General features: G+C 40.6%; 1 protein-coding gene across 1 annotated transcript; it reads right to left on the reverse strand.

The window, feature by feature from the left end:
- Positions 1–681: 681 nt before the first annotated feature.
- On the reverse strand, positions 682–10,899 carry tnfrsf11b (tumor necrosis factor receptor superfamily, member 11b). Its single transcript, XM_023827531.2, has 4 exons — positions 10,770–10,899; positions 4,174–4,558; positions 3,751–3,933; positions 682–3,572 (listed from the first exon to the last, which is right to left on the reverse strand). The coding sequence occupies exons 1-4, from the start codon at positions 10,770–10,772 to the stop codon at positions 3,274–3,276; spliced, it is 870 nt and encodes a 289-aa protein (XP_023683299.1). The 5' UTR covers positions 10,773–10,899; the 3' UTR covers positions 682–3,273.
- Between the last annotated feature and the right edge of the window lie 3,891 nt (positions 10,900–14,790).

Raw genomic sequence — 14,790 nt, forward strand, 5'->3', positions numbered from 1 at the left:
ACTGCAGGGCACACACTCACACACACTCACACACACATATACACACACACACTCACACACCACATAAGTACACCTATAGGCAATTTGGCCGCTCCAATCAATCATGACAGGTCATGTATTTCATGGGGAAACTTATTTTAGTTCATTAGTTTGTTCTTGAGTAGTAAATGAGTTAATAAGTCATTTTTGTCCCAAGTAAAGTCTTACCATTATTAACCGATTAATTAACTGTTAATTAAGACAGTGCCTGAATGGAATAGGTGAACTGTCATGATTTATTGATGATGAACAAGCATGGGATCAGTACATAACAAACACTTAGTTATTGGTTAATTAATACATTAAGTAAGCATATACTTATTTATGTCCCCTCAAGTAAAGTGTGACCAAATGAGCACATTTAATACTACTTTTTCAGTGAAATAAAACTTTTACATACAATATTTTAGTGTGTTTTACATCACATTTTTAAACCAAAAACTTAAGCACTAAAACCGAAACACCTAAACATATATACAGTTCTCCTGATAGTAAATCCAATGAATTAAATCCAAGACATTTCTGGCACAAAAAAACTTAAGCACTATTACCTATAGCACTACATTATTAGGTTAAACTAACCAATTTTAAAAAGCCATGTGTGAACAGGACATAATTCACTGATCACAAAACAAATCTGGGCACTGTTAATAAGGTACCATTTATTTGACATTTTACATTATTTTACCCATTTTACATTTTATTCTCAACCCAATTTTAAGGACAATGCTAACAGAAATATAAAAGTCAACCTTGTAAGTTTAAATTGACTTGCATTGAAAATCAAAAACAGTATAAAGTATTTCATGTTTTACCTAAATGTCTGCATTGTTTTGTGAAGATACACGTTTCTTCTGAAACTGATGCGTGGAACATATGCCAAAAAAGTTTGGATGCGTCAGTGTAGGACTAATGACAAAGCGGCAAGTTCAAATAACGAGGTGATGTGAAACAAGTGATGTGAAACAGGTGAGACAATCATGTTACAGTGTATAAGTAGTCTCCAAAAAGGCCTAGTCTTTCAAGAGGAAGGATGGATTGATTGACTCACCAATCTGGCAAGAGTATGTCAAGAAACGTGGCACAGAATAATCCAGCACTTTAAGAACAACGTTCACCAACATGAAATCAGCAGAATTTTGGCCATAATGTAATTAAAAGAGTGAAGGCATCCAGTTAAATGCATGTAAAAGGCAACGCCAAAAACTACTTATGAATGACTTCATCTCCAATCCCTCAGTCATCACTGTATTAAAATCGGTCATGCATCTATAATTGGTGTCAAGGCGTGGGCTCAGGAATACTTGGTAAACCTTAGTTAGCCAACACCATTTGCTGCTGATCCACAGATGTGAGTTACGGTTTTACTGTACAAAGCAGAAGCCATACAGTGGAATCATGTTTTGTTGTCCGATGAGTCAACACGTCAAAGAGCAGCTATTGTATTCTCTGGGCTAAAGAGGAAAAGACCAACATAATAAATGAATGCGGGAAATATTCACTTGTTAGACTTGCTTTCAGTGCCAAAACGCTTAATAAGTGCCAATAGAAGAAATGGCAGCATTACACAGCGGTAAACACTCAACTGTCCCAATTTTTTGGAGTGTGTTGCAGTCATTAGATTTGATATGAGAATATATTTTAAAAACATGAACTTCACCAGATAAGGTATTATATTTTTGTACCTTATCTGGCAGGTACAAAATCTTATAGGATTATTTTAGAATCTCACATAGCGCTCCAGTCAAAAGTGTGGATACACTTACCAATAGTTAAGGTACTATTTTCTGCATTTTAGAATAATTGTTAAGACATGAATGCTATGAAATAACATATATAGAATTATGCGCTGACCAAAAAACGTACTAAATCATTTATTTTATTTTTTTTGTGGGAGGGCTGCTCTGTGGGTTGGGACTCAGAAAGTTGCTTGTTCAAATCCCTAGAATGGTAGTGATCCCACCATTGGACCCTTGAGCAAGGTCTTTAACCTCAATTGCTCCAGGGTCTAGCTGGCCCTACTTTCTCCTCTATGCCTGCTTCATGAGGTGGCCTCCTGGGATGCTTTTCCAGCTGTTCTTAAGGGGGTCAAACATATTGACCCATTTTCCTTCACTCTCTGGTCAAACTCCTGCAAAACCATCTCTACTGTGTTTATGTCAGGTGGCCACACTGTCAGAAAAAAAGTACCAATATATACCTTTGAGGGTACAATTATTTGTTACTGGGGCTGTACCCTCAAGGGTCTGCCAAATGTGCTTTAGCTGTAGGTAATGTACCTTTTAAGGTACTGAAATTGACTCTGGGGAACTTTTTTGTACCAATGGAGACCGGGCTGTAGGTAGGATTTTTACAACATCGAGGTCCAAACTGTTAGCCCTTCCTAGGTGTCCCGTAATGGATCATGGTTATTGGAGTTGCAGAAAAAATACTGAGGACTTGACCTTGGTGTCCTCAATGGTAGGTACAGGCATAATTGGAGGGGTACATTAATGCTGCTTGTACCTTAGGGTTCAAAACCGTACCAGGGTTGTACCCTTTTCTCTGACAGTGCAGGTCATGTGATCCAACACACTCAATCTCCTTTGTAAGCATTTTGGTGTGTCCAAACTTTTGACTGGTACTGTAGGTAGCAATATGGAAGACAGCTGATTATGTGTTAGTATTTATTTTGATATTCTCTCTAGTCTTTACAAATGAAATTGAATTAAATGAACTGTATTTTAAAGGACTTTCCATTGTAGTCCATGTTAATACAATGTGTCATTAGATTAAAGCAAACACAGTAGATTCACAGTCTACAGAGCAGTAATTGGAAAATTCATCAGCCAGTTTTACACAGATGGTATTCATTTATTAAACTTTGTTACGGGCCTTAAGGAAAGTACATGCCGTAAGGGAGATACGTGCTGTAAGTTTCGGGTATGTGCCGTAAGTGTAACGTGCCGTAAGTTCGGGAGGATGCCTACAGGTTCTTCGGACGTCCTGCCCACTCGCACATTCGTCAACCGCTCCCTCGACTCCACCTTCTGGCCCTGGCCCCGCCTCCCTTGCCTTCGGAGCAGTTTCCGGTTCGTTGACAGAAGAAGCTGCCGCTTCGTCACTTCGTCTGCTCGCTTCTCGCCTGTTAGCTCGTTCTGCTTTGTTCCTGGTTTTTAGGTTTGGTTGGTACCCGAAACTTACGGTACGTACTTTCCTTACGGCCCGTAACAACTTAAGAAAACAACTATCATTTCAGTTCATAGAATCATCACATAAAGTCATATCGGTGACTTTAGAGTGTTTTTTCTTCAGTTTTTCTGCTGCATCGTGAAGATCACATCTTCTCAACATCTTTAGTAGCTTCTTTAGCTTCTCCACCTCAGCCACCTTAACCCACATGGTAAGGTACTCTTGCAGTCTCGCATTCTGAAAACTGTCATGTTGCTTTCGAGGGTAAAGGGACTGCCTCACAAATCTTTCCAATTTTCTCTTGCTCATTTTGTGATAACTGAAGAAATCCAGAAGGATTCCTCGGAGAAGTTCAAGTCCACCTCAATGTGAATGAATTAAAAGAAATTAGTTCAGTATCTGCTATATAAACACACACAGATGAAAATATAAAGTAATCAAATGCATATTTAATACATAGGCTATTTAATGATTTAATGAAGGTTTATTTTGATAACGATAATGTGGTATTTATTTTCCACAATCCCACACTGCACTCACCCCCAGCTCTGAGGCTGTCACAGGAAGCACAGAGGCTGTCATGCCACGCGCCCCCTTTCAGGACAGTCTGCAGGCGCAGTGACTTGCAGTCTGTGTGGTTCCGGCAGACCACTTCTGACACGCCGCCAGGGGAGTACGACCCCAGCGGACACTTCTCACACACTGTGTCGACTTCAGCAGTCCCTGTACAGGTTTCAACAATCACACTATTCAGGATGCTATACCCGGAGATTAACACTTGCTGAAATATATTTACTTTATTATGAAGGCATACGTACAGGCTTCAACCCCATACCATCAGTATGACATTACCTTTTACTTTGACTCCATACCGTCAGTATGACATTACTTTTTACTTTGACTCCATACCGTCAGTATGACATTACCTTTTACTTTGACTCCATACCGTCAGTATGACATTACCTTTTACTTTGACTCCATACCCAGGGCGACACTTGGTATGCTGCCTGCAGAAGTCGTCCTGCATGAAGTAACCCAGCTTGCACTGGCATATGGTGTTCTGGGAGGCAGAGCACGCTTCCGATACCACCTGGCCATCCCCGCACAGCTGGCGGCAGTACAGGCACCGCCGCAGGTAGTTCCACTCCTGCGTGTAGTGCTGCGGCGGGCAGGGGGCGCACTGCGTCCGCTTGGTGGCGCTGCAGTGCTGCACCATGTGCGTCCCCGGGGGACAACGTTCGCACGTGAGCTTGCGCCCGCTGGCCGGCTCTCTGTACTCGTAGGTGAGGACGAGTGCCGCCATGTACCTGCCGTATCCGATGATCACCATGACCTGAAGCAGCTGCAGCTGGAACACAAGCAAATGTTGCACATTTTATGCAAAAACCTCATTTAAGAGACCGAGCAGTCATACCCATAGAGATTTATTTATTGTATTAATTTTGTATCACGCAGCACAGATTATTTTCATGTTATTTCTTAAACCCGTGCCTAGATTAAAAGTATCGTATTCCAGCTCTCTCCATATCCACTATTAGTATGTACCAACAATAATTGGTTTAATTTTGGTTGCGTCCAATTTAAAACAGCGCGCGCTAAGCTAGCTGTGCAACCACATAGCGGTGAATTTAGCCGCGTATTCGATACTCAGTTTTCCGTCTTTAATACCTTTTAACAAAAGAAAGGGTACGGTTCTTAATGACTGAATTTGATGTCCAGTACACAGACAACGATGTACATCTATTTTTTGCGGTTCGAGCCTTATCACAATTTGTGTAAAAGCTTCTAAATAGCTAGGACTATTTATAAGGTAATAAAACTCATGCATATGTGTAAATGCGTGTGCAGCCTTGTCTTTAATTGAAAATCTGACGCCAGTCAGCTGACCAAAGCTGACAACCCTGGTCGAGATATCAGTTGGTACAAAATAGCAGAGGTGGAGATTTCAGGTCGAGAGAGTACAGATTTTGTTTCAACCAACCAGTTCAGTACTCTGTGACTGTGACTCTTTATCCCGAAATCACCACCTCTGCAAAAGAAAGACGTGTTTCTGAATATATGTACATTTGCGTGTGGTGTTTTGAGATGCCACAGTGCATTTTCCAAATACTTCATGTGCTACCTGTGAAAAATACTGCTCCGTTAGATGAAAGTACTGCAGATATCCGAAACCGCGGATAACACGGAACCATCTGCGACCCCCACAAATATTTTTATATGCGTGTACTTTCATACGGTACAGCTTAAAAGATAAAATACAGTAAGTGTCACGTCAGGGTAATTATAACGGCACGCATAAAGCGTCTTACAGCGGTAACTTTTACAACTCAATAATAAATTTACATAGATTGGTACAAGCACTGATCAAATATTTGTATTTATTATATCGAACATAAACTATTGAATTAAGTACTCACGCAAAAACACACACATCCGCAAACGTCTAAAATTTCGACCGTCTTTTATATATTTGAACCGCAATCTTTTTCACAACCAGCACATGAAGTGGTTACGTGCAAAGTGCACAGTGGCATTATTTGAGACTATATGTCAAACCAACATTATTTCGTTCTTACTTTTAGGATGTTTTTATGTCACGTTAGGCTAATTATAACTGGACACAAACTTTGTCTTATAACTTTTACATCTCAGTAATACATTTACACAGATTGTATTTATTATATCAAATATTTTCGGATAACCAAAATCACAGTTACCAGTTGCTGTTTTTCTACTTAAGATACACTATATTGTAAAAGTATTGGATACCCCTCCAAATCATTGAATTCGGGTGTTCCAATCACTTCCATAGCCACAGGTGTATAAAATCAAGCACCTAGGCATGCAGACTGCTTCTACAAACAGAATTGGTTTACGAAAGAATGGGTCGCTCTCAGGAGCTCAGTGAATTCACTGTACCGTGACAGGATGCCAACTGTGCAATAAGACCATTTGTGAAATTTCCTCGCTACTAAATATTCCATGGTCAAATGTTAGTAGTATAAGAAAGTGGAAGCAATTGGGAACAACAGCAACTCAGCCATGAAGTGGTAGGCCAGGTAAAATCACTGAGCGGGGACAACGCATGCTGAGGCGCACAGTGTGCAGAAGTCGCCAACTGTCTGCGGAGGCAATAGCTACAGAGCTCCAAAATTCTTGTGGCCTTCAGAGTAGCTCAAGAGCATTGCATAGAGAACTTCATGGAATGGGTTTCCGTGGTCAAGCAGCTGCATCCAAGCCTTACATCACCAAGTGCAACACAAAGCCTTGGATACAGTGGTGTAAAGCACACTGCCACTGGACTCTAGAGCAGTGGAGATGTGTTCTCTGGAGTGACGAATCACGCTTCTCTGTCTGGCAATCTGATGGACGAATCTGGGCTTGGCCGTTGCCAGAACATTGCCAAATGTAAAGTTTGATGGAGGGGGGATTATGGTGCGGGGTTGTTTCTCAGGGGTTGGGCTTGGCTGCTTAATTCCAATGAACTAAAGGGCAGCATTTGTAGCTATTTTGGAGAACTTCATGCTCACAACTTTGTGGGAACAGTTTGGGGATGGCCCCTTCGTGTTCCAACATGACTGTGCACCAGTGCACAAACCAAGGTCCATAAGGACATGGATGAGCGAGTCTGGTGTGGAGGAACATGACTGGCCCGCACAGAGCCCTGACCCCAACCCGATAGAACACCTTTGGAATGAATTAGCATGGAGACTGTGAGTCAGGGCTTCTCGTCCAACATCAGTGCCTGACCTCACAAATGCTCTCCTGGAAGAATGGTAAAAAATTCCCATAAACACACTCCTAAACCTTGTTGACAGCCTTCCCAGAGGAAATAAAGCTTTTATAGCTGCAAAGGGTGGGTCAACTCCATATAAAAGCCTATGTATTAAGAATGAAATGTCATTAAAGTTCATGTCTGTGTAAAGGCAGGCGTCCCAACCCGCGAACTATATGTGTCCATAGAACACACTGCTAGATGAACTTTTGAATATGGATTTAAGTAGAAGACGTGTCTCCTGGCTTGCATTTACAAAACAAAGGGTGCAAGTTGCCCTTCCACCATTTGTTGGTAAATATATTGTCTGTCCAGGCTGGGAGTGGACGTCCTCCTAGTGGAGTCGCCCAGTGTTATGCAGCCAGATGCTATTGGGACCCTAAGCAGGAAGGTAGACCAACACTGAAATACAGGAAACACTCACACAGGGAATGACGTAATGACGACGATGACGGATTGGGGAGCACAAGACAAACAGACACTAATATACCTGGATTAACGAAGGGCAAATGAGAGGCAGGTGATATCAATAGGCATAAACGGAAGGGAATGGAATGGCCAGCACTGGCCTCTGGTGGCCATACGGGAACACGACAGACAGATCCTAACATATTGTCCCATTGCATTATTATACTCATAGGCGTAGATTTAGAGGGCGGGAGGGACACTTCTCCCTCAATGTTATGATGGGGGGGTCATCCCCCTCAGTAATATCACATGTAATGTCTGGTTTACAAAAAAAAAAAAAACACATACGATTAATATATCTCATTACATAATTTAACGTTTTTTTTCCTCACAGTTTGTATTTGGAGATCCCCCCTACCCTCCGTTATAACGGTTTATTCTCAACTCCCAGTCCGGTAGGCAGACGCTCACTTTCATTCACGCGAGTAAAGAGACAGTGAGCGCAGAAGCACGGTGCGGCTTTGTATGTAATCTTAATTCATCGAAAACCTATATCCTATCATAACCAACAGTTAACCAATAAAAGGGTATGTGAAACGGTGGAATCTAATCGTCTCACGTCGATTAAGTTTCATAAATATCTTATTTGATTGCGCAAACTGCAGCTAGCTTGGTTTGTACTGCAACAGCACAGTACAAATCCTAACGCTGATAACGCAGCAGTCACAATTCTCATCCCACTGTGTTTGCTTTTTACGGAGCCCCTAAGGTGACAAGGGAGCAGAAAAAAACGGCAGAAGGAAAAAAAAAAAAAGTCATGTTTTGCGTTGTAAACTTTTGCAATATACCCTAAAACCTTTGCGTTATAACCCAAAACTTTTGCCATATAACCCGAAACCTTTGCATTATAACCCAAAACCATTGCGATATAACCCAAAACCTTTAAGTTATAACCCAAAACCTTTGCATTATAACCCAAAACCATTGCGATATAACCCAAAACCTTTGCGTTATAACCCAAAACCTTTGCGTTATAACTCAAAACTTTTGCGACATAAGGTAAAACTGTTGTGACTTTGAAGTGGAAATATGAGTAATCAGTCAGTGTAAGGAACATAATTGATAGGAAAACATGGAGCGTTTAATCGAATTTTACTTTGATCTTGGTCTACAATATATAGACATTCAGTTTGTTCTCGGATCTAGGCATGATGTTCACATAAGTCTGAGGCAGATTAATAGAATTTTATGTGAAAGGGTATTATTCCAACGGAAAAACTACTCCGACTTGGGTGATGTAATTAACTTTATTTGTGAGCAGCTTCTGCACTCTGGGCAGCTTCATGCATGGTTATCGATGGATGTATGCAAAATGCAGAATAAATGGACTTCATGTGAGAAAAAAGCATTTGATTTATATTAATTTATTATAAACATGAAACAACAACAAAAAACGAACAATTCTTTAGGCTTAAATCAACCTCATCAGATTAGCATTAATTAGCAATGTTACTGAAACGTACATTACCAAGGCTTGCTTTACAAATTACTAATTATGAATTAAACAATCAAATCTTACCACACTGAACTCAAGTTTTTTTAACCGTTAAATTAGATTAATAAGCGAAGCGGGGATCAACCACATGCAAACTGCGGCTTTGGAAGTTGCACTCGAATGACCAAAAGTACGCTAGTCACCTGATCGTATTGTTGCATTACTACGGAAAAGTTTTGGGTTATATCGAAAAAGTTTTGAGTTATAACGCAAAGGTTTTGGGTTATATCGCAAAAGTTTTGGGTTATAACGCATAGGTTTTGGGTTATATCGCAAAAGTTTTGGGTTATAACGCAAAACATTACTTTTTTTTTTCTTCTGCCGTTTTTTTTCTGCTCCCTTGTCACCTTAGGGGCTCCGTACCTTAGGGGCTCCGTAGCTTTTAGGGCATAAAAATAAACAAAAAAACGAGGCCAGATCTGGCATTTATTTGGGAAACACCACAAAGCAAGTTCCCCATTTATCAGAAACTCAGAACCATTTAGTTCATAAATATGTGTGCTGTATTTCTTTCCGGAAAGTTAGGATGATTGCTTGACATTCGTGGCGGAATATCGCAAATTATGTAAAATTTTAATTTCCGCAAATTCAGCGTACGTAATGCGGGACTTAACGCACGTAAATTACCGTATCGGTGAAGATGAAACACAGTAAAATTCAAAGATTATTTTCACTTTCTATATTGTAACTATAACAGCAATAGTTTATGGGAAAAAACGAACTGTATAGAGCGCGACTACAGAATCGCTTTATAAGGTGATGCGACGTCACACCCCTGACCCCGATTAACCCCCCGCCCATGTTAATATAAAACCTACGTCTCTGATTATACGGATCCAACATTACTATAAATAACTATTACAGAAACAGATAACCTGAAAGTCTGAAAGTTGTCCCCCAGGATCAACTGTTCAAAGCAGACTGCATGACACGCGCATCTCATTAACCCATTCATGTATTGCCCCATTGCGCATATATATATATATATATATATATATATATATATATATATATAACAACTATTACAGATATAACCTGAAAACCCAAGGGGTGCGCATAGTTTACTTTTGTTAAAAGATATTAAAGCCGTAAAACCGAAAGTGGAATGTGAGGCAACTTTACTGTGGTTGCTGGCATCACAATATCACCTGTTGTTTTTACAAGGTGCCATGTGGACTAAACATTAAAATAAAATGACATCGTCTAAAAGTCGGACTTTTGGCCTACCCTTGTTACGTAGTAAGTATCTGTAAGTATCTTACGACGTAGTAAGTATCTGAAACATTTGTCCATGTGCCGCTTAAGACCTAACTAACACTAACACGTACTGGTGTGATTGGAATATAGGCCGACAGCTGTATATGCAAGTTATTTGTTAGATTCACATTGAAACGTTGTGCTACAAGTTAACCTCAGCCCACAGCTACGGGAATCAGTTCACCATCCATCAAGCTATTGAACTAGAAATTCTGCGAATTTGTTTTTGGAAACATGTAATACATGGAGAAATATGTTATTTTAAGTATCACGAGTAGTTTCAACACCTTTTCAAATGCACAACTCTGTTCACACTGTTGGCGATTTTAAATCGGTGAAGATATATACTGTATGTTCTTAATTATTTAGTAAGGCATTTGATTTCTAAAATCTTTACGCGTTTTTCATTTAGGCTGAGCTATAGTCTAGATGTGGTCCTTCATAAAAACGGGGCATGCGTGACGCCCCTGGTAACAGACAAAAAGCTTTTTAAGTTGCCCGGAGCTGCGTACTGTACAGTTCTGAAAAGGCAAAAGCCTTACGTGATGGAAATGCGCCGCTTACCATGTCTGTAGCTGGCAGTGTTTCTCACCGCGTCTCATCCGACCTGACTCCGAACTGACTCCACGGCGTGTTCGACCGCTTTATAATTTAGTGGGCGTTACGGTCTAATATAGATGACAAGACGTTTTTTTAAAAAAAAAAAAAAAAAAAACTTGAAGTGGTAGCTCATGCAGTATTGGTAGTGATAATGAGGGAAAATTCCTTGTGAGTCGCAATAAAATTTAATGGTGAACATATTAGCTTTAAAAGTGAAAAAAGCTATTCATCATGACGTAAACTGGCACTGTCCAGTCAGCTTAGAACATTGGCAAACCGGCATAAATTTATGTTTTATACCATTTTTTATATTTCATTTTTCTCTGATAAACTATGGTGTTCAATATACTGCTTCTTGTACAGGTTGGTCTACAACATGAACCCCATATCAGGGGCGCAGGAGAGACTTTTGAACTGGGGGAGACCAAACAGTGAGAAAAAGGTCTCAGCTCTTAAGCCTATCCAGCAATGCTTGTTGGGGCATTCGGTGTGATTTGATATACTCAACATATTGATAGACATTGGCCAACATATGCACAATGTTACAGTGTTGTCTGGAATGAAATCACCCAGAAATGGCAATTTAGACAATAGCAAAAACAGATTTCTCTACAACTTGTTGCAAGTTAAAATTTATTGAGCCAGAGTATACTGTAATATTACATATTACGTGAGGGCACATTCGTAGACTTACAGCTTTATTTTAACAGACATAATTTAACGTTAGGTCAAACTTGGATTAAGTCATTTCCTTTGTTGCAGTAACATACATTAGCTTATCAGAGATATGGGAAAATTATGTTAACAATTGCATCCAACCTAGCCTTGGTATGGATTAAGCCTATATAGAATATACGCCTGATTGCATTGCTTGCTATTTGGAAGAACACTGTGACAGATCTTTATTTTTTCAGGATTGCCTTTCTTCTGCATTTTATATTACTTTATTCAGTGTGACCAAAACTGCATCCGGCACAATTTAATAATAATACAGTGGTATCTCAGTTCTCGAACTCATTAGAATTCGAATTTCTTAAAAGTCGAACCAACCAATTCGAAACAAAAATACCTGGAACTCGATCTGAATCTCAAAAGTCAAACCGTGAACACCGACCTAAGATATCTTGTACACGCCGGGAAATGAGGCACGCAGCACGTCTTCAGTTTCAGCCTAGCATTCGCTGTGATAGCATCCTGCATGTTTATACTAGCTGAATACATATATTTAGACAGTAAAAATACATTTAGACAATGACAGTAACAGTAATTATTATTAAAATACATTTAAAAATAAAGATTTCTTATGAATTATTTTAATATTAATAACAAACCATTAATACAATTAATTATAATAATATTGTCGTGCCCAGCGGGGACAAAATGGAGACAAAGGCGCAAACGTCAGGGTATCGGGGAATACGGGGTTCAATTAAAGGTAAGGCAGGCAAAAGGCAGACGGACAATACAATGACCGGACTGGGGAAACAAAACTGAAATGCCAGCGAAATACAGAGGACTGATGACAACAACCAGAAACAGCTGATCACACGGGGTTAAAGAGGGGGCGTGGCACACGGAAGGAGCGGACGATCGGGGCATGACACATTGCTTTTTTTTTTTTTAACTTTACACATTGTTTGGATACAATTATTTTCTTACTTTAAAAATGACCGTTTTGATAAATGTGCTTAGATGTGTTTAGTACAGTATATGCTTTTCTTGTTTTGTCCGGTTCATTTTGCGTTTATATGCTAAAAAAAAAAAAAAACATATTTCGTTGTAATTTTTTGGGGCCGGGAACCAATTAATTGGTTTTCCATTATTTCTTATGGGGGAAATTCGATCAAAACTCGAACTTTTTATTAAGTTCTGAACGGATTAATTTTGAGTTCTGAGGTACCACTGTAATAATACATTTTATTTAAAGGTGCCTTTCAAAGCACATGGCAGCAGCCGGAGAGTCAGGTGTCAGACTGGGGGCAACCAGTAGGGGGTGCTGGAGGCAATGAGGAGGCCACCCAGGCGACATAGGGAGCCAAGGCAGGCGCAGAAACAAAATTGACACAGGCAGGACACTAGGAAGCGAGACGGGCACCGGAGGCACACCAGAAAACAAGGCTGGTGCCTGAGGGACACCAGGGGATGAGGCATGTGCAGGTAAGTCATCAGGACACAAGGCGGGTGCAAGTAAGTCATCAAGAAATGAGGCAGGTGCCGGAGGGACACCAGGGGACAAGGCAGGCCAGACTGGATGGCTGGAAAGGAGGCAGAAGCCGATGGGACGGCAGGTGATGAGCAGGGCGCAGTCATGGCACCTGGAAGCAATTAGGGCGCAGCCGGGGCACCTAAAGCATCCACTGGTGTCCCCTGAGCGACGGCAGAGAAAGCAGAGCAGGCCAAGTAGCCCACAATAGTGCCCCAACCAGAGGAGGAGTGTCACCAAGGTTAGGTTTGGGTGGCACAGCTGCTGCAGTAACAAATAAAGAAGTTTCTAAGTTGCCCACAGCTGCGTACAACTCTGAAGTGGCTGAAGCCTTGGCTGACAGAAATGCACGACTCACCATGCTTGTCGCTGGCTGTGTCTCTCTCTGTCCCTCCGACCACTTGCAGTGACTCCTTGGTGTGCACTGCACACGTAATCATTTCTTTCGGGGCGTTGCAACCTAAATAATCACGTCATCTCATATCTCGTCTTGCAAAGGGCTGATTTCTTAGCATATGTCACTGGTGGAGGGCCAGAGCCCTGCTCATATTTGGTTTTTCCATCAATTATCACACCTGATTAGGTGTCCTGATTAGCTCAGGGGCTGATCATTTGTGGTGGAACAGGGAAAGAACTAAGCTACACAGGGCTATGCCCCCCTCCCCCGGAATGGAGTTTGACAGCCCTGGCATACATTATCTTTTTGTTTATTTTTTACAGGGGAGGTTCTGGGGAGGGGGCAGTGACAACAAGTGACAACTGGACACTGTCTCTTTGAACTCCACTCTGGCAGAAGATTCAGAAGTCTGCAGACCACACTGTTCACCACAGGACCAGTCTTTTCCCTCAAGCCATCACCCTTACACACATCTGACCTGCAACATCAACCTACACCTGTCGTACCGGAGAGACACCAATCTCCTTGGTGTGAAACAAATTCCTTGTGTGTGTCACACACACACTTAGCCAATAAACCTGATTCTGACATCATTTTGGGCCCCCCAGTCCTGGCCAATCCAGTTATTTTCCAATTTTTTAGGGCCCCTGTCACTCAGGCCCCCAGACCCCATTATCAATAAGTCTTTAAAGCATTTCTTATCTATTAACATGTAAAAGTGTCTATTACAGAAGTCTGTTTTCCTCTAAGACAGTTGCAGCGTTCCCTCAAAAATGGCCCATTTCCGCACTCATCAGCATAATTTTTGCTGAACTATGCTACCAAAACTAACAAAAATTACATTAAAATGAAGTGACTCTCTTGCCTTTAGCCCAGAGAAATCAGACTAAGTCAGTGGGGATATTAATTATGCAGTAAGGCATTATAATCATTATAATGATTATTGTTGGGGCTGTGATGCGCATGTTTATGTGGACAGTCAGACAGAAGCGATGGGGGGGGGGACTGACAAGCAGCATATGTAGTGATCTGGGAGTGGAAGCCCACCGATTGATAATGAAAGGTAATTAAAAGTACCTTTATTAACGACCCAACATAAATAATACTGCAAAACACTCCACGGGCATAAACTACTAAAGAACCAGTCAATGAAGCAATTTTATTTTGAAATAAAAATGTCATTTATATGCTTACAAAACATACAGATTGGTTATACATGGGTCATAAACTCTGCCTATAGTAACTAATTTGATCAGTTGTCAAAATTTATGTTGTTGCTGATATACAGTTATCTAATTAAAAATGAAATTGTGTAAATGATAATTACAGATATTTTGCTTAATAAAAATAACTTGCTATGTGCAAATAAATTATTCTGGAACCAG

Source organism: Paramormyrops kingsleyae, chromosome 23, assembly GCF_048594095.1.
Source record: "Paramormyrops kingsleyae isolate MSU_618 chromosome 23, PKINGS_0.4, whole genome shotgun sequence".
In the NCBI taxonomy this organism is placed as follows: domain Eukaryota; kingdom Metazoa; phylum Chordata; class Actinopteri; order Osteoglossiformes; family Mormyridae; genus Paramormyrops; species Paramormyrops kingsleyae.